Source organism: Marmota marmota, unplaced genomic scaffold (genome assembly GCF_001458135.2).
Source record: "Marmota marmota marmota unplaced genomic scaffold, marMar, whole genome shotgun sequence".
NCBI lineage: Eukaryota > Metazoa > Chordata > Mammalia > Rodentia > Sciuridae > Marmota > Marmota marmota.
Window position 1 is genome coordinate 4,826,546 of NW_026000241.1, and position 25,181 is coordinate 4,851,726.

The 25,181-nt window shown below is 42.5% G+C and overlaps 1 protein-coding gene and 1 long non-coding RNA gene across 5 annotated transcripts in view; both read left to right on the plus strand.

The window, feature by feature from the left end:
- Nucleotides 1-25,181, plus strand: part of LOC107145313 (zinc finger protein 709-like) — a 56,755-nt gene that overhangs the window by 18,924 nt on the left and 12,650 nt on the right. For 3 of the 4 annotated variants that reach the window (XM_015489199.2, XM_048794964.1, XM_048794963.1), the window contains exon 1: nt 23,082-23,245. The exons of the other annotated variant lie outside the window; for it this stretch is intronic. In XM_015489199.2, coding sequence (XP_015344685.1) covers nt 23,243-23,245 — 3 coding nt within the window. In that variant the 5' untranslated portion in view covers nt 23,082-23,242. Of the gene's footprint in view, nt 1-23,081; nt 23,246-25,181 lie in introns of those variants that run through there. 4 annotated transcript variants of the gene reach the window in all.
- On the plus strand, nt 13,352-16,098 carry LOC125613727. The gene is made up of 2 exons (XR_007344281.1): nt 13,352-13,830; nt 14,977-16,098. It is a non-coding gene; the product is annotated as an uncharacterized LOC125613727 (long non-coding RNA).

Genomic DNA, 25,181 nt, shown 5'->3' on the forward strand with positions numbered 1-25,181 from the left:
TTTTTTTTTTTTTTTTTTTTTTTTTTTTTTTGCATAAAGGTCTACTAAAGAGAAGAAGAGAAAGAAAAGAGAAGGATAAAATTCTTTTTCACAGGGATAACAATTCTCTCAACTGGGAATTCAGAGTTCAAGTTTCCTATCAAAGTAGTTACAGATATTGTCTGTAAGAACCATTCTAAGCTCAAATGCCATGCAAAATCAGATGGCCAGATTTGGCCTAGAGACCATGGTTTGATGACCAAGAGACTTTTTACTGAGGCCGTGGAAAAGTTGAAAAGCAAAAATAATCAAAGACAAGGAATATTAGACTTTGTAACTTATTCTTTTTTCTAAATTATATGCATTTTTATTATGTCATTTAAAAATATTTATTTTTTATTTGTAGTTGGACATGATATCTTTATTTTATTTATTTATTTTTATGTGGTGCAGAGGATGGAACTCAGGGCCACACATGTGCTAGGCAAGTACTCTACTACTGAGGCACAACCCCAACCCTCTAATTTCTTTTATTTTTTTTTAATTTTTTAGTTTTAGGTGGACACAATATCTTTATTTTATCTTTATGTGGTGCTGAGGATCAAACCCAGTGAGTGCCTTGTGCATGCCAGGCGAGTGCGCTACCACTTGAGCCACATCCCCAGCCCACTAATTTCATTTTTAAAATTTATTTTTAGTTGTTGACAGACCTTTATTTTGTTTAAATGCAGTACTGAGATTCTAACCTGAGAAACTGATATGACTCCATTGTTGGAAAAAAAAAAATAACAGCAGCTTCTACCTTAAGGCCTGTCCAGAGGAAGGGGGCGTGACCCGTGTCCTTGGAAAAACCCACAGAGCACTCCTAGGCAGATAGCCACCCTGCTGAATTGTTTGTCTGCAAATAACAGGAGAGATCTGCAGCACCAGGTGTTCCTGATTCAGTTAGGCTAGGTGAGGCCCCATAGCAACCCCCTAGCAACCACAATCAGCATGAGACAGAGAAAATATCTGGGATGCCAGATGACCCCCTAGTAGTTTATGGTGGTTGACAACATGTTGGGAAACCATGTAGTTTAGCACGTACACCTCTCACAGATTAAACCAATCAGTTCAAACGAATCCCCCTCTTGTACTGGCCAATCACCCTTACCCAACTTGTTCTCCCAGTGAATGTGCTAATTAATGTTGTTTGACTTTCCCACGATATGAAATGATTTGCTGTGTGATGTTGAGACACATAGAGTATCCCCAAAAACCTATAAATCTTTACTGAACAAACGACTGGGCCTCACTCCCTGGGGCAGCTGCATTGGAAACGGTTGTGAGTCCAGGTTCGAGCTTGCAATAAAGACTCTTGTGTGATTGCATCGGATTCGGCTCCTGGAGGTCTACTGGGGACCCATGAATCTAGCATTACAAACTCAATACCTTACACATGCTAGGCAAGCACTGTACCACTGAGCTATATACAGTCCCAGTCCCTTCTTATTTCATTTTATTTGACCTTCTTCTTGGTGTATCAAAGATATCTATTTGCTTAGAGATTAATTCGAATTTTTTTAGCAAAAATGAAAAGACAGGGAAAGGACCTATGTTTCATTATTAATTACCAAAGTGAAATGTTTTAATTTTCAACCATGTCCAGAGTACTGAAGTGAAACATAAATAAGAAAGAGAAACTGGTACTGGGGATTGAATTCAGGGGCACTAACCATTTAGCCACAGTGCCAGCCCTTTTTATTTGTTATTTTGAGACATAGCTGGCCTTGAACTTGTGATCTTCCTGCCTCAGCCTCCTCAGTTGCTGCGATTACAGGCGTGTATCACCATGCCCGGTTGCTGCAGTGCTTTTATAAAGAAGCACTCATTATCTAAAAGAGAAAAGGACTTTTTGCCAAAGAAAGGAAGAAGAGAAAGAAAAAAATTCAACCCACAGAGACTGAGAAACTTACATGATCCTTTTATGCAGTGAGGAAAAAGAGAAAGTGTTTCAAAGAGGGCCACTGAGCTCCTTCGAGTTTGTTTGTTTGTTACCGGGAATTGAACTCAGGGGCACTTAACCACTTTTAAATTTTGAAACAGGATCTTGCTGAATTACCTAGGGCCTTGGTAAATTGCTGAGGCTGGCTTTTCAACTTGCCATCCTCCTGCCTTACACCCAGTCAATGGGATTACAGGCATGTGCTATCGCACCGGCTCCTTCTTGGTTTTTGAGTTCAAAGACTTACGGATCTCAAGGATGGTGTCAGCTGTCACGTTCTTGCCGCTGGAATCTACAAGGTCTGGGGATTTCCTAGCCACCCAAGAAGGCTAACCATGGCAAACAAAGGCTTGTTACTCAAGCTCAAGAGTTACAACAGTCCTTTCTGCATTTCAAAGGCTTGTGGACAATTCCTTTAAAAATTATCTTTATCCTAAATCCCTATATCTGCAATTCCAAGAAAGGATAGCACTTAGCTGGGTGCGGTGGCATATGCCTAAAATCCCAGCAACTCGGGAAGCTGAGGCAGGAGGATGGCAAATTTGAGACCAGCATTAGCAACTTTCTCTTTTTTTGGTACTAGATATTTATCTTAGAGGCTCTTAACCACTGAGCCACATTCCCAGCCCAATTTATTTTTTTATTTTGAGACAAGCTCTCCCTGGGATTATAAGCGTGTGCCACCACGCCTGGCAGCGTTAGCAATTTAAGCCCTAAGCAATTTGGTAAACCCTGTCTCAAAAAATAAAAAGGGCTGGGGATATGGCTTAGTGTGTGCACTCCTGGGTTCGGTATCAAAAAAGAAGGAAGGAAGGGCAGGGCCTTTAAGCCCCTCCGAGGCTGCACCCTACTCGCCAAGTACTAGCTGCTCTCGAGCGCCACCAGTGGCAGAGTTGTTCCCAGACAAACAAGCCGGCTCCACGGTGGGGCGTCTGGGAGGGGGATTGCGGTTTGGTTGCCCGCCAGTTCATCTAAACAGGTGCCAGGAGGAAATCTATGGAACTTTCCAGCTCAGCCACTCCCCGAGACTTTCCTATCTCAAGCACGTGGGTAAAAAAATTGAAAGGGCCCACTGAATCCAGTGGATAGGCAGGACCAGTTTTTTCTTTTTAATTTTTTTTTTTTTTTGTAGGTGTAGATGGACAGCAGGCCTTTATTTTGTTTATTTTTGTGGTGCCAAGGTTCGAACCAGCGCCTCACATCTTCCAGGCAAGCGCTCTGAGCGCCACAGAGCCACAGCCCAGGACAGGGCCGGTTCTGGAAAGCCAGGATCAAGTACTGTTTAAAACTCATTATCCTTCAGGCTGAATCAGTTCATGCCAGATGAGGAAGTCCCTGCCGGGACGGGTTGTGGCCGGAAGGTGCCGTTTAAGCTCCACCCAGCCAGGTAGCGGATCCTTTCTGCCGCCGCTCGGGGCTCGGAAGGTGGGAACTGCGCCTCTGTCCTCAGGAAGCAGGGGCGGGCCTCACGATCTGTCCAATCAGGAGAGCCGTTGGGCGGGGTCGCCGCCCACCTTATTTCCCGCGGTGCTTCCCGGAGCAGCCTTGGCGGCCACAGCACGTGAAGGGCTGAAAGCGATCTCAGGTGGCTCCTCTTCTATCACTCTGTGACCGCCACCAGCTGCGGTGCTTTTTAGGAGGGACTCGGGGAGACCCCAGAAGCCGGGAAATGGTGTATCTGGCTGCGGAGGGGGTGACATCAGCAGGCGGGGCAGGAAGGACTGCGGGAACCAACGCGGCCGTGGTTTCCCTGCCGCCCGCATGGAGGGGCTGCGGGCAGCCCGGACCCCGGTGTCCTGCCCTGACCGCACGTGGCTACTTGAGCCCCGAGCTCTCTCTAGGCAGGTCCGCCCCACAGCCCCGCGACTCCCCGGACTGCAGTGACCGCGGGAGGGTCGCGGAGAGAACGCGACTCGCGTGGGAAATGTGTGCGCGGGAGGAACCGTGGATGTCCACCCTCTTCCCTGGAGTCTTGGTACGCAGGGCGCCCGGTCCACGGCCTTGTATGCGCAGCACCGTTCTTCCTTGGTGTGAGTGCGCTGTTGCTTTCATCTAAATAGCCCCAGCGGGGTTAAGATTTTATATTCTCCACCAAGATCCCCCTTCCTCTGATTCGTATTGGTCGTCACCTGATTGGATGCTGATATTGAGGGGGAAAAGACGGAGACATTCTTACTCTCTGGATTCCCAGATTGGTGGAAGGAGAAAACCTCTCCCCAAAGAAAAGGAGATGGCGCCAGAACTCAAAAACTCAGCACACTTCCAGCGCATGGCACAATCCTGTGTTGTGAGTGAGCAGTACTGGGGTGGAGGGTGGGAGTGGAGAGGGATGTCCTGTGTGGCAAAAAGATGAGTCTTAATGTTTCACCTATGTCCGTGTTACAGGCCAGCATTGCTCCTTCTTCAAAAAGAGTTGTTTATTTGAGCCTCATTTTCTCATTCAGTGTAAAACATTTTATCAATCGAGCTTGAAATGTAAGATATATCCAAAGAGGTAAGTATACAGGTGGATTTTATTAAAAACCAGTACGTAGTCTTAGTGGTGCACACCTGTAATATACCAGCTACCCGAAAGACTGAGCATTCCAAGTTCCAAGCCAGCCTAGGCAATTTAGCAAGTCCCTGTTTGAAAATTAAAAAATAAAAAGGGATGGGAGTATGGCTCAGTGGTAGAGGTCACCTGGGTTCAATTCCCCAGTACTGAAAAATGGGAGAAAAAAAAAGTATGTAGTCTTGTGCTCTGTTAAAATTTTTCATTTCCCTTTTTCCCCCAGAATGTGGTTATTATGCCTCTCAGTTCTTTTTTCATCCTTTCAATTCAGTACTTAGGCTTGAGAAAGACACTGGAGAAAAGAAAATTAGGAAACACCAGGCTCCCATTATGAATGAGGGAAATTAACATATTTCTACAAGAAAGTATGATAGATAAATTGGTGAAATAGAGGCAGGAGGCTTGTAAATTCAGGGCCAGCCTCAGTCGTTTAGCTTAGGCCCTAAACAAATTAGTGAGACCCCCCTCTCAAAATAAAATGGTTCATCAGTGTCAGTACCTCTCCTTTCCTAGGTGGAGAATTGTCCGTGTAAATAACTTTGATCTCTTTCCTTCTACCTGTACTTACCAGCTTAATGTTAAACCCTATGGGTCAGAGCATGGTAATACCAAGAAATGTTTCAGTACATTTCTTGCTAAATGATTCAATGTCATGGAACAAATAATTAAATGTCATATCTATTGTCTGAAAAGGATAGATACTTGTGCTTTTCCTTTGGAGCAAAGAAATACCAGTGCTTTAACCATTTCCTTCCCTGCTGTTAACATAAATACTGAGTTTGAGTTATTGTTAAAGCTTTGTCCCAGGGTTTCATAAACTGACTTCCAGACCACTCACGTATAATCGAATCAAGCCTTTATTGAAGCACACCGGTGGCGGCTGACCAGAACACAAAGCTGTTCCCCGGATCAGCCCTGAACAATTGCAAGGGCACTCCTTATAAGCTTGAAAACCGCAAAAGGGATGTTCAGGGGGTCTAGCCAATGCAAGCAAGCCAGGTTACAGAAGCGGGACAGTGCAGTCAAGCAGAGGGAAGCCTAACCAATCACAGTTAGCCCAGTCACCCCAGTTACAGAAACAGAGCCCCATTACCCTAGTTACAGAAACAATACCCCATTAGGTAGTTCCGTGTTCTTAAAGGTTTCTATAGCAAAAGGAAAAGAACATTTTGCCCCAGTTATGACTCTTCTACTTGGCATGGTTGTTTTACAGGATGAAGTCATAAAACAAAATGGAGTCACATTTGCTCCTACTATCACATTATCTTGATGGATTTTTCAAACTGGATATTTTCTCATAAAGTAAGTGAATTGTAGCTGGGTGCATTGGCACAGATCTAATCTCCTGACCTGGAAGGCTGAGACAGGAGGATTGCAAGTTTGAAGCCAGCCTCAGTAACTTAGCAAGATCCTTTCTTAGAATGAAAAATAAAAAGGGTTGGGGATGTGGCTCAGTGGTAAAGCACACTTGGGTGTCTCCCTCCCTCCCCCTCCAAAAAATTGTCATTTTGACTGGGGAGCAGAGGTCTCCCCCAGTGATTCCAAACTGAGGCAAGTAATGAAATTATGAAAGGAGGTCTTGGAGAACCATTAGCTTCTTCCTGGGAGCCTACCCCTAAGTATGTCCCAGCCTACCCACAAGTATGTCCCACACCTAGTACAGAAGGATACTTGGTATTGAGACACTGGAAAGCCTGGATCCACCTGCACCTGTGGACAGCATTGGACTGGAAGGGGAGATATGCTTACTCTCTGAGGCTGTGGTTCTTATTCCTGGGCTTTTCTACATGTTGTACAAAATGAAATGTTGCCAGGTGTGATTGTTCACGCCTGTTATCCCAGCTGTTTTCGGAGACTGAGGCAGGAGGCTTGTAAATTCAGGGCCAGCCTCAGTCATTTAGCTTAGGCCCTAAACAAATTAGTGAGACCCTGTCTCAAAATAAAATGGTTGGGGTTGTAGCCTAGTGGTAAATTGCCCCTGGTTAAATCCCCAGTACCAAAAATAAAAAAGTGAAATTGAAATGTTGATTGAGGATATGGCTTTATTTGAAAGGAGTACTGTAGTAGGGGGAAAGCCTCAGCTGTAAGGTCTGCAGATATCCCAGTAGAAAGCAGAAAGGGCTTCCCTCACCCCCACCCTCAGGAGTGGGGTGAAGAGAGCAGAAGAATGGGAGAGCAAGGGATGATGGAGGGTGGAACATAAGATCCTGAACCAGAGAAAGTTTCCCCTGAAGACTGTCCATTATATAAAGGGAGGGTTGTGTGCTGGCTCAGGCTGAGATTGGGTCAGAGATCACAGGTCTAGAGGAAGGAGAGAATTTAAGTTTGATGAACAAGTATATGTTATTTATACTGATAAGTTCAGCTTAGTCATATGAGGCAAAAATCAAGAATTTGAAAATACATGTCTGGTTTAAAAGGTGGGGGGCAGTATCATCTAAATGTAATGAGAAGGGTGTTTTTTGCACTAGGCTGCTTCTCCAGAACACAGGCAATGGGACTTGATTTCTTTTATTATTGCTGGATGGCTGGGCTTGGGTGACATTAAACTCTTAGCAGCCTGATTTTGCATCCACAGAGTTGGGTTAGTCAGCATAATTTGTGCCCATTGAGAAAGTCTATGAATTTCTGACCCAGACACCTCTGGGTTCTGCTGGAGGAGCATTTGTGAATTTGAGAATTTCTTTGGGGTCTGTGATATAATTAAAAAAATATATTTGATCTCTGTCTCCAGTTTCTGGCGCATATGTCCTAAACCCCTTGGAATTTCCTGAGTGATAGGATGTCTTTGGTTGTGCATAAGGAGCTTCTTTCTGAAAATATCCCATTATGCTAATGGAATAACTCAGAGTGGGACCTCTAGATAACTGCTTCAGGACTGGTAACTAGACAGCTTTGGACTGGCATCTACAGTGGGGGTGGTGTGGTGAGATTGCGCACTGAACTAGTATGGTCTCTGTTAACTCTGGTGTCAGAGTAGAATTGGGGCACACTCAGTGGTGTTTGATAAGTACCATGCATTTTGTACCTGAAGTGATGTCACAAGTCAGAGCTTTAAACTGGGTGAGTGGTCTTTGGTGAGAATTGGGACAATGGAGGACTGTGAGGATTGGACAGTAGGGTGTATGGAGTCCCTAGAATTCATTTACGGGCTGCTCAGGCTTTCCTCACTCACAGCCTAAATGTGAGCCACCCTGGGCCCAAGCTTAGGGGTGTGGATTCTCTTGTGAATTCTGGCTAAAGTGCTCATCTTCTCTGAGCTGCTCCCTTTTGTTTCCTTTGAACAGCTCAGGCTTAGTTAAGCAGTGAAGAATTGTATGTATTTCAAGATGCAAATGTAAGATTTTTATTTTCTTGGTTTGAACCTGAGTGGATAGAATGATAAGGTCTGAAGAAGCAAAGAGAATTCTTGAAATAAACTGTTTCATACTAAGTTTAAGAATATAAGCACCCACAGCGTCACCATCCAGGTAGAATGGTAGTTAATTTTGGAGTGTCTCCCTACTCTCACCTACCTCCATACCCAGAGATGACAATAATTCCTACTTCTTGAAGTTCTTTATGGCTTTACCCTGTATTTATCATGAGGTAGTTTTGCTGGGTTTTACCTCTTTGGGATTTTGAAGGTGTTAATAGTACACTTAAGATCCCATTCCTTTGTACTGAAAAGCTCTTGGTTCTTTGCCTGTCACACACATGCTGCTCCTAATGCAGAACCTAGATTCACTTATTTTGGGATTTGGATGGTTTGGGGTTTTGTTGTTGTTGTTGATGGGGGGGTACCAGGGATTGAACTCAGGGGCTCTGAGTTAAATCTGAGTTCAACCACTGAGCCACATCCCCAGCCCTATTTTGTATTTTATTTAGAGGCAGGGCTCACTGAGTTCCTTAGTGCCTTGCCAGTTGCTGAGGCTTTGAATTCTTGATTCTCCTGTCTCAGCTTCCCAAGCCGCTGGGATTACAGGCCTGCACCACCATGCCCAGCAGGGGTTTTATTTTTGATGTTGATAATATCATTCTCAGTTTTTGTTCCCAACTGCTAGAACACCGCTGATTTTTTTTTTTTTACACAATTGGGGAAAATGTTGCTTTTTACATTGTGACTAATTTAATCTAAGGTGTCAGTAGTTGTTTATGGATGAGTGCACTGACCTTTCAAGCGTATGTATGTATGCTTGTGACTTACACTCGGAATGATCTAATTTATTTTATTTATTTATATCCTTTATATCTGTATGATTATACATTGCTTTTTACTGATCAGTATTGCTGTTTAAACCTTTGATTTCTATTTTTTTGGTATTGGGAATTGAACCCAGAGGACCTTAAACACCAAGCCACATCCCCACCCTTTTTTTTATATTTTATTCAGAGGCAGTTGCTTAGGGCCTCGCTGAGTTGCTTAGTGCCTACTGGGTGGGGCCCCAGAGAGCCTCTTACTTTTTCATGAGGTTTATTGTTTTTGCTTTTTTCTTGGTTTGGGTATTATGTGAATGATGTTGTGGTTTTAAATTTCATATCCAATTGTTTATTGTTGATATATTACAAAATGATATACTTTTGTCCCCTCTGTTTATATTCTCTCTCCTGGTATGAGTATTAGCAGATTATTTCTTTCCAGAAATTGGTTAATTTCAGACAAGTTAGTAAATTTTTTGGCATGGAATTGTAATATTCCTTTGTGGTTTCTTTAATGTTTATGGAATTAGTGTCAGTGATCCCCTCATTATATCATTGTGGTGGTTATTTGTGTGTTTTCTCCTTTTTCAGTTAGTTTGGCTGGGGTTTGTCAATTTCATTGATTACCACCCCCCCACCCCCCCACCCCCCGCCAAAGAAACAGGTTTTGGAGCTCAGCATGGTTGTGGCACATGCCTGTAAACCCAGCAGCTTGGGAAGCTGAGGCAGGAGGATTGCAAGTTCCAAACCAGCCTTGGCAATTTAGTGAAGCCCTATCTATAAATAAAATACGAAAAGTTCCGGGTATATGGCTCTGTGGTTAAGTGCCCTAGGATCAATTCCTGGTACCAAACAAGAAAAAGAAAAGAAATAGGTTTTGGTTTTGTTGATTTCTTTTTTCTTTTCTTTTTTTTTTTTAATATTTTTCAGTTGACACAATACCTTTATTTTTATGTGGTACTGAGGATCGAACCCAGCGCCTTGCATGTGCTGGGCAAGCACTCTACTGCTGAGCCACAACCCCAGCCCTATTTTTGTATTTTATTTAGAGACAGCGTCTTGCTGAGTTTCTTAGTACAAATAAAGGTTATTGTGTCCACCTAAACTAAAACAAATATTAAAAAAATAGATAAAATAAAGATATTGTGTTCATCTGCAACTAAAAACATTTTTTTTAAAAGAAATCTATGGTTCAGTCTGTAGTAATTTGAAGTTTCTCCAACTATATTTCTGCTGTTGATTTCCACTTCAGTTCCAATATGCTCTGAGAGCATACTTTATATGATTTCTGTTCCCTTAGATTTGTTGTGGTGTGTTTTATAGCTCAGAACATGGTCTATATTGGTGAGTATTCCATGTAATCTTGAGAATAGTGTATACTCTGTATTTGTTAGGTGGAGTATTCTGAAATATCAAATGGCTTCAGTTAATGGATGATACTTAATTATTATTATTATTTTTAGTTTTCATTGGACCTTTATTAATTAATTAACTTATATGCAGTGCTGAGAATGGAACCCGGTTCCTTACACATGCCAGACAAGCACTCTACCACTGAGCTACAAACCCAGCCCTAATGAGTTTAATTCTGTTATGACTATTTTTGCTTTATCTGTCAATTACTAATATGTCTGTAGAAGTCTTCAAATATAATTATAGATCTATATTTTCTTTGTTTTAAGTTTGGGTTCACATAACGTGACTCTTAGGAGCATACATATTAAGGATTATTATGTCTTTTGGGAGAACCTACTGCTTTATCATTATTTGATCCCTGTATTCCTTATAATTTTCCTTGAACAGTTACTGCCTGATTAGTCTGAATTAATATAAGCACTCCAGCTGTTTATTTAAATATTTAAATATTTATTAAAAATTTAAATATTTTTTTAGTTGTCAATGGACCTTTATTTATTTATATGTGTTGCTGAGAATTGAACCTAGTGCCTCACACATGCTAGGTAAGCACTCTACCACTGAGCCACAACTCTAGCCCCAGCTGTTTTTTCAGTTAATGCTAGAAACCTATCTCTCTGCATAACATATTTAATGTCTTTGTCTTTATTTTTATTTTATTTTAAAAATATCCATATACTTTTCATTGATACATAAAATTGAATTCTTATAATTTAAAACATCATGCTTTGAAATATGTATCCATTGTGGAGTGCCTAAGTTGAGCTAACATATCTACCATTTTTTGGTGTATGGAAAGGATGCTTAAAATGCAATCCTTTGATTTCCAGAGTACATTATTATCTAGATTGTGTTCAAATTCAAACAATAGGAAATACCAATGGAGTGGGTCCAGTGATCTTCATTCATCATAATGACTTGCTGTGGACATTGACACTTGGCACTATCTTATTGGCTAAATTTTGTACTTATGATTATGAAATGGGACCTACTTGACTGTTGATTTATTGACTACTCCTTCATTGTCAAGGACATGGATCTTTTTCCATGTATGGTATTTTTATGTACCATTAAATACATTATGATCATTTTCCCAGGTTGGTTGGTTGGTTTTTATGCCGGGGATTGAACCCAGGGGCGCTTAACCACTGAGCTACATCCCAGCTCTTTTTAAATATTTTATTTAGAGACAGGGCCTTACCAAGTTACTGAGGCTGGCTTTGAATTTGGGATACTCCTGCTTCAGCCTCCCAAGCTGCTGGGATTACAGGCACCCCCCTGCCTGGCTTCCCAGTCTTTAAATCATGTGTTCGTTTGTTTTAACTTGGCAGAGTAATCCTTTCATTTTGCATGTGTTCAGGTTATTTTACTTCTGCTTTCTTGTTTATCTCCCTGTATTTAAAGTATTGAAGAGTCTCTTCTTTCATCCAGAAAAATTTAACAAATTTTTATTGAGGACTAGAATTGAGCCCAGGGCCTTGGGCACGCTAGGCCAAGCTCTTGCATTGAGCAACATTCCCAGCCCCTCTTGCCCCTCTCCCACTTTGTTACGTTGAGATAGGATCTCACTATGTTGCCCACAGTGACCTCAAACTGGGATCCTCCTGTCTGAGCCTCCTGAGCAGCTGGAATTACAGGCCTGTGCCCTACATCTGCCTTCAAAAGATTTTTGACATCTTGAAGTCTTTGAGTTTTACCTTTCCCATTTGAATGTATAATGAATTGATTATTGTACATGGAATGGATTGGGAGGTAATGCAGTTTCCAGTTAGATACCAATTTACCCCTTCCCATGAATTAAACTGCTTTTGATTTCTGACACTTTTCTATTTCATACCTGTGCTATTATTAATCTACTGTTCATACATGTGAACATTATTTTCCTATACTTAGTTTACTGGTTTATCTCTATCCATTATTAGCATGATGTTCTAAATATTATAGTTTCAAAACCCTTTATGTATTTTAGGCAAGCTCTTTCCCATTTGGAAGATTTTCAGTTCTGTTAGAATTTGTTATTCCTACTAGATTTAGTAAAATAGTTTTGGTTAACTCCTAAAAGATCTATTTTGGAGGAACTTATGGGATTTTATAGACATATGTGAGAGGAGACATTGAGTTCTTAAAAACCTTTGCCTCTTTCACCTTATTTCATTTTCCTTTGACATCCCCCAATAAAATATAAGGCTATTTGATAAGTGTTTTTAATTTTTAATTAACTCATAATAATTATGTATATTATGGAGCACCATCTGATATTTCGGTACTTGTGTTCAGTGTGTGATGAGCAGATCAGGGTAATTGTCACATCTATCACCTCAAATGGTTACCATTTCTTCATGCTGGGAACATGCAAACTCCTCCTACCTATTTTGAAGTATACAGTAAATTGTTCCCACTGATAGTTACCCAGTTCTGCTACTGAGTATTTATCCTTCATGAGTTTTATCAAATATTTAATTAAATTAGATGTAAAGGATACTAGGTTCATGCTTCCATATGTCCCTTAACGTAACCATAGAGGATGTGCTGCATTCTCCAGGTGAAAAGTTGTCAACTACTAAAAGTTGTCAACCACTGTCCATTAGGGAAGCTCATTAGAGATCTAGCATTCATTCCAGGCATGGTGGTATACACCCATACTCCCAGCTACTGGGGAGGATGATTGAGGAGGATCTCAAGTTCGAGGTCAGCCTGGGCAATTTATTTATTTATTTATTTTATTTTTTTTATTTTTTAATTTTTTTTAATATTTATTTTTTAGTTTTCGGCGGACACAACATCTTTGTTTGTATGTGGTGTATGTGGTGCTGAGGATCGAACCCGCGCCGTACGCATGCCAGGCGAGCACGCTACCGCTTGAGCCACATCCCCAGCCCCCAGCCTGGGCAATTTAAGATAAAACTTTCTTGAAAGGGCTGGGGATGTACCTCAGTAGTAATGTACTTACCTAACATGTGCGAGGTCCTGGGTTCAGTCCCCAGTGCTGCAAAAAGAAAGAGAGAGGGATTCATTACCCAAACAAGATTTTCAGGACTGATCAGGTAGGCCCTTTCTATTAAACAGGTAAGAAAAGTGCAGACTTTTAGAGGGGAAACAGGAGTAAAGCAACTTCCCATACCATTTGCATAAACCAGTTAGGCAAATCAAGCTTTTCCTGTTGGTTAGATAGATGAAGTCCATCCCAATTCCAGTTCCCAGCTACCAGTAAAGGAGGCAGAATGAGTGACAAAGTATTTCTAAGGATGAAGTCTCAAGACCACTGATATTAAGTCTGTTGCCTACACTACGTGGATAGATGCTATAGGTCCATGGTACAAGGAGATATTAGGGATGCCCCAGCAGTATATTTGAACTCCCCAATGTGACAAATGTTCTCGTTCTGCTATTTCTGTATAGAAGCATTCAAATCTAGCATCAGAAAAGCTGTGTGAGAGAACATGGGTATGGGCAGAGAAAGAATGTAACAACCAAGTCATGCAATAAACGTTTGTAGTTTGCAGCCTTATGTGACCTTGTCATGAATTGAGTACAGGACCCCAGGAGCTGTCAGACTCACCCTTCCTCCTGAAAACGTATTTGGGATTCTTTTAGGGGTCAGTGACCTCTGAGAATGTGGCTGTGAACTTTACCCGGGAAGAGTGGTCATTGCTAAGTCATTCCCAGAAGAAGCTCTACAGAGCTGTGATGCAGGAAACCTTCAGGAACCTGGCCTCTGTAGGTAGGGGTGAAATCATTCATTCACCTAGTCAGTTAGGGAACAAGTATTCATCAATGCTGTTTAAAGATTTGGCATATGAAAAGGGAATGCTTTGGTAAAAAATTCAACATGATCTCAATATAATGTGGACCTACGTTCTTAGAAATTTTATGTGATGATAATTCATAATGATTTTTCTGGGTCTACATTTTAGGACAAAAATGGGGGTATCAGAACATTGAAGATGAGTACAAAAATCCGTGGAGAAATCAATTTTTAAGCTAATATATATATTAATGATTTGAACTCACAAGAGAAAGCAGCACTCCTCAAGAAATTTGGAGTGAGTTGGAAACATTAACATTAAAACATTGCAATCAAAACAAATAAGCCCAGTTTCAAAATTATTTTCTCTCAGAATATTTTCTCCAGAACTAAATACAGGTTGAGCATCCTTACTCCAAAAATTCAAAATTTAGATGCTGCAATATCCTAAACTACTTGAACACCAGCATGATGCTACAAGTGACATTTTCTCATGATTTAATGTACAGAAACCTTATTTCATGCACAACATTATTTAAAATGTTGTATGGAATTACTTTCAGGCTTTGAGCATATGGTATATTATAAAACCTAAATGAATTTGACCTTTTCTCTTGGGTTCCATCTCCAAAATATTTCATATGTATATTCAAATATTTCAAAATCTGAAATTCAGTGCACTTCTGGGCCCATGCATTTCAGATGAGGAATACCTAACCTGTACTTAAATGTGACTTAGATGGTCAGTGTTTGCAAAATAGTTAAGTTGGAAATAGTATCAAGAAACCCCAGTGAGGGCTGGGATATAGCTCAGCAGTAAAGCACTTGCCTCACATGTGCAAAGTCATACATTGGATCCCAGTTCCAAAAATACAATTTAAAAAGAAAAGAAAAAATCCTCCCAAAAACCCCAATCAAGAAACCCAGTGAATATCACTGCTTTGACAATATCTGTTGTTGAACCATCTTGCCAAGCAGTTAGTCCATTCAAGTTCCCTTGGTTTATATAGGTATAAAGCCTACACACTTCTTGATGGTGTTAACATGAAAGCTAATATATATTAATAAATGTAAAATCACTAATAAGCAAATCCTTTATATTGTGCTGCTTTTTTGTTACAGAAGTCAAGTGGTAGAGAGACTCGATGAATATAAAAAAAGTAGACAGTGTGAAAAAATGTTCAGCCAGACTCCTCCAGATCATATTCTGAACAAGAAAACACTTCTTGGAGTAAAGACTCATGAAAGCTGTGTGTGTGAAGTGGCCTTTGGTCATTCATCCCTTAAGAGGCACATCACGTCTGACTCTACATGCAGACGACTTAAGTATCAGGAGTCTAGAGAGAAACCCTATGAATGTAAAAAAATGTGATAAAGTCTTTAAGTGGCCCAGTTACCTTCGAGATCATGAAAGGTCTCATACTGGAGAGAAACCTTACGAATGTAAGCAGTGTGGGAAAACCTTCAGTCTTCCTGTTTATTGTCGAAGACATGCACAAACTCACACTAGAAAGAAACGTGTGTGAGCAATGTGGGCATGCTTTCAGATGTTCCAGTTTCCTTCAAATACATGAACGAATCCACACTGGAGGAAAACCTTACATATGTAAGCACTGTGGGAAAGCCTTCACTTGAGCCAGTACTCTTCGGATACATGAAAGAAATCACAGTGGAGAGAAACCTCATGTACATAAGCAATGTGGGAAAGCCTTCAGAGAGTACAGTAGAATGCAAAGACGTGAAGAGATGCACTCTGGAGGGAAAAACTATGTAAGCACTGTGGGAAAGCCTACAAGGGCTCCAATAATTTAGAAAAACATGAAAAGATTCACACTGGAGAGAAACCCTATTTGTAGCATGTGGGAAGGCTTCATTACCATACAACCATTGTAGCACACATGAGCATGCAGAGTGGAGAGGACTCAACGCCACAGCTCTCATCATCTTGGTTCAGTTCACTGATATAGAAGAACATAATGTAGAGAGACACTGCTTCAATAGAAGATGTGTGGAAGTTTTCAGTTGGCCTACATGTAAGGATGCGCACTGGATCAAAGCCCTGTGAATGTGAAAAATATGAGAAAGTTGTCAGTTGTGACAAATAGTTTGAATATCCTATGAAAATTCCTCACGCTGTGAAATCCTATGAATGTTAAGAAATCCTATGAATGTCAAGTCACATGAAGAGCCTAATACAAAGTAATTTGTGTAAAATGCTGTAGAAAATATCCTACTTGAAGCAAACTTTCTAAAAGTTGTGAGTATTGTGTTCATCAGTGGCTCATCTTTTTTTTTTTTTTTTTTTGGTACCAGAGGTTGAACTTGGGGGCACTCGACCACTGAACCACCTCCACAGCCCAGTTTTGTATTTTATTAGAGAATTTAGAGACAGGGTCTCACGGAATTGCTTAGTGCCTTGCTGTTGCTGAGGCTGCTTTGAACTCACAGTCCTCCTACTTCAGCCTCCCGAGCCTCTGGGATTACAAGCATGCATCACTGCACCCAGCTAGATTCTCATATTCTTTAGCTCTAAATACTTGAGGGTTCCCATCCTGAATCCCTCTCTAATGCACTTTCCTAACTCTACCCACTAGACTCCATTACTCATGACACCATCTATTCCTCTCTAAAGTTCTATTATGTGACTTGCTTATTAATACCTTTTTGTGTCCCTGGCTCACCAGCTCCCCCTCTAGAATGTCCACTCCCTGGTACCTGGACACTTCTTTTGTTCTTGCCCCATCCCCATGCCTTGGCACATACCTCCTGAATGGCTACTGGAGATTCCCAGGATGAGCCCGTGGTGGGCTTCTTGGGAAGAGACCTGCAGAAGCCTCAGGCCCCAAGGAGATACCCTTTTAGTCATAGAGATAGTCACACAGCCAACTCTGGGCAGGGTGGAGTACCAGAATGTTGAATTTGGGTATTTTCCTGAATTGATCATGCAGTATGACATTCTTCCCAGTCAGCATTGTGATCAGGAAATGGTAAAGAACTGATGAGTCTGTGCTGTACAATATTCAGTAAATTACATGACATTTTCAACACTTCTGTAGAAATCAGACCTTGTTCAATTATTTTCCCCAGGTGAGGCTAATGGAAGTGCTCTGAGCATGTTCAAGGTATGTAGAGCTAAGCTGTGCTGTCCAGTAGATGAGGTGTATTAAATGCATTTTTAACATGATGATGGGTTTATGAGGGTGTGACCTGGTCCTAAGGGAAGGAACTTCTGTCGGCTTGTTAGTCAGAGTCTTTAATGACGTGGTGATCAGCACAGTGCCAATCTCAAGAGATTGTTTTCTGAGTTGCACGCCAGAGTGTTTATGAGTAGCTCCCAGAATAGACTGAACGGTCAGTAAATAGTGGTGTCCTTGATCTTGGAGTGCATGGCTGTTTAATTGGTTTTCCTGTGTTTGTAAGTGAAAAATCTTAGAACTATAACTTCTTGGAAATAAAAGTCAGAGCTCAGATTCAAACTTAAAATGGACGTGTAGTCTTATGCTGTGGTCTCAGTGTTTTCCTCAAAGTCCTATGCGGGAAACTTAGTCCCCAATGCAACAGTATTGTGAGGCAGGGCCTTTGGAGAGGAGTTTGGATGATGGGGGATGTGTCCTCATGAATGGATTGATGCCGCTCTAACAGGTTCATGGAAGTGAGTTGTTTCATCTTGCCCCTTTGCCATCTGCCACATGAGAATGCAGCAGGAAGGACATGTCCAGGTGCTGGTGTCATGATATCAGACTTCCCAGCCCCTGAAAGTGTGAGAAAATAAATTTCTGGTTCTTTAGGAATTCCCCAGTCTCACATGAAGCTGACCAAAACAAAAATTGAATGGAAGAAAGAAATGAATTTTGCTGGAACAAATAACCTAAAATGTGGATGTGGCTGTGGAATTGGGTAGTGGATAGATGCTGGGACAGGTTATGTGTGTTTGTGTGGGGAGGGTGCTGGGGAACCAACCCCACAGCCTCACACATGCTAGGTAGACACTTTGCCACTGAGCCAAATTCCCAGTGCAAGGCCAGGCAGTTTTGAGTCGTTGTCTTTGCTTTTTTTTCTTTTTCCTTTTTTTTTTTTTTTTTTAACCAGACAAAGGTCCTGCCAAGTTCCCGAGGCTGGTCTCAAATTTGTGAGAACTTGAGATCCTTCTGCCTCAGAGTTAATGTACATATATTTATAATGTGTCCAAATGGAATAATATTAGAGAATTTTTTCTGGTTTTTGATGTATTCGGTCAGTATTGTTTACCAGATAACGTATATCGTGTGTCTTTATCTAGTTCCTGCCAGAGCAACATGTGATGTGAAGAATGAAATCCACAGAGAACAGGGTGAGAGCAAAAAACAAGATTTATTTGAATAATAGAAGCAGAGGTCCTGAAGAGGAAGGGGTCCCAAGAGAGGGATGCCAAGGGTCTCTGTTGTCTAGGGTGTTTCATGGGTTTGATCTGTCCCTATATTTGATTGGTAGGGAATAGGATTCAGAAAGGGGCCAATCAGCTCAGTATTTCAGCAAATCTAGGAAAAGTAATTTTTAAGCCTTTATTAACATAAGGGTGGGGGTGTGGGTTTGTTGGCAAAAGAGGAAGGATTTTAGAGAAGATTAAGTGGTTAGCCATTGCTAGGGGTAGGGTTAGGCATAACTAAGGAGCTGTGTGGCTGAATCTGTTAGGGGCAGCGACAGAACATTCCCAGGCCCGATGTCTCCTTCTAGGCTGGAATGGCCTCATTCCCTCTTTCCAGTCTCTGAGGCCTTTACCCTGTTGGCTTATGGATGGTCTGTTTCTCTGCATCACCATGGTCTTTCCTGCCTTCTACCCAGTAACAGTTCCCTCACTGAAAGAAATGCTTCTGGGAACATCGACTCCAATGCTGCCTTACAAACAGGTGTGAGAAGGCATCATAGAGACCCAGAAGCACATTTCCTGGTATATAGTGCACATGTGCATTTCCACCACTCTACCCTCCCACTGGCAGTGTGCAAGGATTCCTTATTCCTCCTATCCCAACCCTTGTCTGGAGCTTCCTCGAATGAATGCACCTTTAAGTCCCGATGCCCTGAGGCACTGAACAATTATTGTGTTCAGGCGGGCAAGGCTGCAAGGTCATGCCAGCTCAGATAACAAGGCATGGCTCCAGGAGTAGGTGTCACCCACTGGGGTTGAGTTACACACACCTGTTCCTTTGTAATCCTACCCTTTTGTCCTTTTGGGGGGTACAGTATTCCATGGAACATCCTCCCCCCAATAAAACCCGGGTTCGAGGCATGTTCTCTCTTTCTTGCCTGCCTTGCCTCCTTTGGGGGAGCTGGGTCAGAGGAGCTGTCATAGAACCCGAAGGAAAAGGTATTTCTCTGTCTCTGTGCCAGCCCTGTTCACCTGGAGTGACCCTGACTGGTTTAGTTGTGTGTCGTGGCAAACCATCACTGGGTGTTCTCTAATTTGGAGAAATTCATTGATAAACAGTGAAATGCAATGGCCATTTTTAATTTCCTTCCTACATTCTTTCCTGCCTCCCTCCCTCCTTTTCTTCCTTTTGTCTATCCTTCCTTTTGCTCAGGTAACCCTTCTGTCAATTATCTGCTCATATTCTGTGCTCATTTTTTGTATTGAGATTCCTATGTCTTGATATAACTGGTTTCTTGTGTAAGATCAGGCGAGGCCGGCAGCAACCAAAGGAGGTAGATTTTAAAAGGCTGCCAAAGGAGGCTTCATTGAGATATCACTCCCTGGTGGAACTTGATCAGACCGACAGAGTGAAGGGTCTGAGGAGAAACTGCCTGGGAGCTCAACCTGGACTGGGGTTCTATGGGGCTTAGGCAGGAAGGGAAGGGCTTGGGACAGGAAAGGTATTTTTAGAGTCCCTTGTCCCACTGTAGTTGGTCCAGGGAGCTGGCTAAACTCCACGATTGGCCAGGGGGTCCTGATGATTGACAGGCGTTAGTCAGGAGATCCTGCGGATTGATAGGCGTTTCTGTTGGTGCCTGATAGATGTTTCTTTCCCGAGGGCTGCTTTGTCCTAAGTCACCGCCACCGACCTGACATCTTGATTTTCAGTATTTTTCCCTTGTCACTTTTGGACAATGCAGACACGTTTTCCCAACTTTCCATCTGCCTGTTAATTTATCCAGGATAGTCTTTGTTGATCACAAATCCTAAATTTTGTTTTTCCTGTATCTTTTTTTAAATATTTTTTAAATTGTAGATGGACATAATATATTTATTTTATGTGGTGCTGAGATTCAAACCCAGTGCCTGACACCTGCAAGGCAAATGATCTACCACTGAGCTATATCCCTAGTCCTTTTTCCTATATCTTTATAAAGTTAACTTGACATTTGTGGTTTCACCTATTTAAGAGGTCTTGTTGGGCTTGGTGGCACATGCTTGGAATCCCAGCTGTTTGGGAGGCTGAGACAGGAGGATCGTGAGTTCAAAGTCAGCCTCAGCACCTTAGCAAAGCCCTAAGCAACTCAATGAGACCCTGTCTCTAAATAAAATCTAAAAATTGGTCTGGGGATGTAGCTCAGTGGTTGAGAGCCCCTGGGTTCAATTCCCGCTACCAAATAAATAAATTGATGACTAAATAACTTTTTTTATATTTCTGCTTTGATTCCTCACATGATAAATAGCAATAGTTTAGCCAAAGCAAACAAAAGTCCTTTAGAATCCTCCATAGTTATTGTGTGCACAGGGAACTGGAGAGTAAATGTTTGGGAGCTTATTTCTGAAATTAGGTGCAGAAGCTCATCCCTTGGAAAAACTGATCAATGAGAGTCAAGTGTTGAGAATGAAAGACTTTATTGAGGATGCTACCAACCAGGAAAGGAGGATGACTAATGTCTCAGTTTGTTCTTTCAAGGTCTTTGGGGAGATGGAGAATGTTTATATGAAGATCAATTAGGGGAATATGAGCCGAAATCAGCACTATCTCAGGAACCTGAGCCAGGCAGTCTGTTTTTGGGTTAATTTTGTGATCAACAACCAGTTTCTGGAGTCAGCTCTGAAAAATAAACAAGATCACCAGAATGCAGATGAAGGCCCCATAGCTGGCCAATGAGAAAGGGAACTGGAATCAAGCAAGATGGGACCATTGATAGCAACAGTCTCTTACAGGGTTCCCTTTTCTTTCTAGTAGAAATCTGACCCAAAGATTAAGACAGCAAAGGACATACAGAGAGGTTTCAAGCCTTTTCATTGCTTTCAGCCGAAGTGAAGAGGAAGTATTTTCAGCAAAAGCAGTCTCAATCCCTGAATAGTAACCTGAGCAATCATTGACATCATAACCTACGTGACAGATGTGATCTACAACAAAGCTAGTGGAGACAAATAATGTAGTACCCCACTATTCAACCTTTCAAATTATGTCAAGTAAGAAAATCTAAAGCTACAGGGTTTATTTAGGTTTTTCCTTGGTAGCAAGCTTTCTAATTTTATTTTATTTTTGGTACCAGGGATTGAACCCAGGGGTGCTTAACCACTGACCCACATGCCCAGCCCCTTTTATTTTTATTTAGCAATAGGGTCTCCCTAGGTTGCTTAGGGCCTTGCTAAGTTCCTGAGGCTCTCTTTGAACTCATAATCCTCCTGCCTCAGCTTCTCAGGTCACTGGAATTACAGACGTATACCACCATGCCTGGCTCCCAGAGTATTTCTTTATAATTTGTGTTGATATTGGAGTCACTTACTTTTTAAAAATTTTTTTTATTTGTAGTTGGACACAATATCTTTATTTTATTTATTTATTTTTACGTGGTGCTGAGACTCGAACCCAGAGCCTCGGCTCTATCCTTGAGCCACAACCCCAGCCCTAGGAGCCACTTACTTTTATGTAAATAATATGTTGATATATTTTGAATGATATTTACTGGTGTAAAAGTATGTGAAATGTGATTTTTGGCAGTTGTTTTTGTCTCTGGCAACACTGTGTTCCCTGTTGTCATTCTAATGTATTGCATCTTTATTTTCTTAATTAATTAATTTGGTATAGGAGATTGCCCCCACAGGCACTTTACCAATGAACTACATCTCCAGTTTTTTAGTTTTTCTTTTTTTCCCCATTTTGAGATAGGGTCTCCCTATGTTGCTTTGCTCCTGTCCCAGAGGCTGTGATTCTGACTGTCAGGGAGAATAGAGGGCTTTTAAAGAGGTAATGGCTACATTCTAGATACTCTCTGTTGATGTGTAATTAACTTGTTAATGTGGGAGTGTCATTTCTTAGATCTTCTGGTACCATCCCTGAAGTCTGAATTACTTAGTTTTTGTGGTTGATGTGTGCTTAAGGACAGATGGCCCTGCCCAGGATAGGGAAGAAAGGTAATCCTGTTTCCCCTGAGATTAGGGATGTGGAGAGAGAGAGAGGAAGAGAGAGAAACTTGTCTGTTTTGAAAATAATTTACAGTAACAGCAGCAAGAGCTATATTCAAAGCATAAAGTGAACCATTATTACACATTTATAGGTTATAAGTCTGTTTTCTCTGTAGCTGTTTTCTGGACAACATTCTGATTTTGGCATGCATGGAGTTACTGTAGTCAACCTGTAATTTCTATGTAAATAAAATCTTTTTAAGGTCAGGCTTAGAGAAGGACACATTTAGGCACTATCCTGGAGAAAGTTTATGAATTTGACAGCTTCTTTCTGATCCCTGAATAACTTTGATATGTTTAACCTGAGTTCATGTTCTCTTTGTGACTCTGGACATAGAGTATTGCTGCCACAGAACTCTGTAGTTTCTTTACCTATTTAATCTCTTATTGGCACCTTTATTTTCTTGGCTGAAAAATAGGTAGGTTAGAAGGAGGAGTAAAAAGGCCTTGACCATGAAGTCAGCTGTCTCTGTTCCAGTGAGGCCTGGCCTGGCCTGTCCTAGGCACCCCTCCTTCTTGAGAACAGGGTTGTCTGCATGGGACACTGAGTTTGGAATCCCCTGAGCACACCTGTGGCCCCATTTCCAGGAGGAACAAGAAGGGCCCATTGAAGAAGCAGCCAGAGCCGCCGTGGAAAGCCAGGAGCAAGTTGTGCTTCTGTGCACCGTCTTGGGGCTGCTGCTGGTCGCGGCCTGGGAGAAGTGTGGCCTGGGGAGAGCTCTGGTTGGAACTCACAGAGGTTTCAGTCAGAGAGGGAAGGGGATCGCGGCTCGGTTCAGGTGGCGCACTCAGGGCGGGTCTTTGACTGACAGTCAACTTCGGGGGCGGGACGGAGTTGCAGAGCGGTCCAATCAGGAGCGCCGGCGGGAGGTGGGTCCGCTCCGAACCGCGGGACCTTCCGTTCTGGCTCCGCCATCTTTGAGACTCTGTGGGCTCCCGAGGTTGCTCTTCCTGTTTGGCCTTGTGACCTCCTTTGACTTCGGCAGCCGTGAGGCGGACAGCAGGACACCCAGAAGCAAGGAGATGGTGAGTGTGCGGGGCCCAGGCGTCCCGGACGTGGGCACAGGGCCTGGCTGGGACGGGGACCCAGCGAAACCCGCTCCGCTCCGTAGGTGCCTGGCACCGCGCTCGGCCCTCGGTCCGCTGGTCCCTTCTGTTCCGCGGGGCGGGTCCGGCCGCGGGGACCTGCGCGGCGCCTTTACCTGGTCCTGAGCCCTCTGCCGGGCGCAGGCGCGTCTCCCAGGCTGTGCGGTGACGGCGGGGGTCGGGGACCCGGCGGGGACCCCCCGACGGTCGTCCTGGGCACTCCCCCAGCGGCTTGGCTCAAGGCTCGGNTCCCCACGTTGCTAAGCTCGGTGGCTAGGGCGTCCCGCGGACTGGCTGGGAGGGGAGTTTCCCCCGTGTCATTGTTATAGACGGTTCCAGACGTTGTTTTTAAAAAGGAAACGCTGATTAAAGGAGGACCTGACTTCATTTGAAAGGAGCATTGCAGTAGGGCGAAGCCCCAACTATAAGGTTCCGAGCATCTCAGTGGATAAGTAGAAAAGGGACTTTTTTCCTTGGGAGAAGAAGATGGGAGTAGAAACTAGGTTGGAGGGGAAGATGGAGATGGCAACGTAAGCTCCTGTTCTTAGGGTGACAATAAAGAGATTTTGTGCTGGCTCAGGTTGAGGGTGAGTCAAGGATCCCAGGCTTGGAGGAAGGAGAAACCACCAAGGAAAGTTTGCCTAACGGTTTTGTTTCTATTAATCACTTGAGCTGGCAATTTTTGAGGCAAAAAGTGAGAATTTGGAAACTGTGTCTGGCTTTGTCATAGGTAAGGTAAAGGGACATCAGGTAAGTGGAAGGAGTATAGTGTTGTTTGCACTAGGCTGCTTCCCCAGAGTACAAAGCATTATACAGGGGATTTCTTTAATCACGACTGGTTTCCAGGATTTCAGCAGTTACATGAAATTCAATCTCTTCAGCTGTTTTTGCATCTACATAGTTGTTCTTGTCAGAGTGTAATTTGTGTCAGTGAGGACCAGTCAGAGAAAGAAAACTTTGGGTTCCACCTACTGGAGAATTTCATTTTGATGTATAGAAGAATTTTAAAAAACAGGTCTTTGTCCCTGATTGTGGCACAGAAAACCTAAAACCCTGGAATTTCCTGAACAATAGGAGTATCTCTGGGTGCTTATCCTCATCCTCTTTTAGACAGTACCTGAATTTGTGCTCAGGAGTTGACTCGGTACCACCCTTCTGGCTTCAAAATGGGGACTATTGACCACACAAGCAAACACTTGCTTTGTGTTCACATCTGCACTGGGGTCAGTATACTGGGACAGAGCCCTGAATTTGCAGGGACCGTATTAAGTCTTGGTGGTATCAGAATTTATTGTTTGATGCCCAGTTGGTATTGAATTGGTTAGCATTCAGTAAACACAGATTTAGTGTCAGAAATGATGTTAGAAAAGAGCACAGATCAGAACCTTCAAATGACTGACTGAATGCTCGCAAGAATTAAACCTGTGTGCAAGGGAGCCTTTCCATGACTTGGAAAAGTGAAAAGCAGGGTATATGGAGGTTCCAGGATTCAATTTCCTGAATGTTCATGTTTCCCTCACTCACTCTCTGACAGTGGATGCCTGGGCTTCATCTGCGCAGTGACAGAATTCTGTAGGCTTAAGAATGTGTTTGCCTTCTGAGTTTAGATCCCCTTATGAACTGTGGGTGAAGCAGACTGCTGCCCTGAGCTGCTTCCCTTTTGTTTCCTGTGTAGAATCCTGTTTTTACAAAATAGCAGTGGTATGTTGGTGTATACCTGCAATCCCTGCAACTCAGGGTGTTGAAGCCAGAGAATCATGCATGGTTTCAGGCCAGTCTCAAAGTAAAATCTAGAAAGGACTGAGAATGGAGCTGAGTGGTAGTGCACCAGTGGATTCAGTCCCCAGTACTTTAAAAAAAAAAAAAAAAAAAAGGG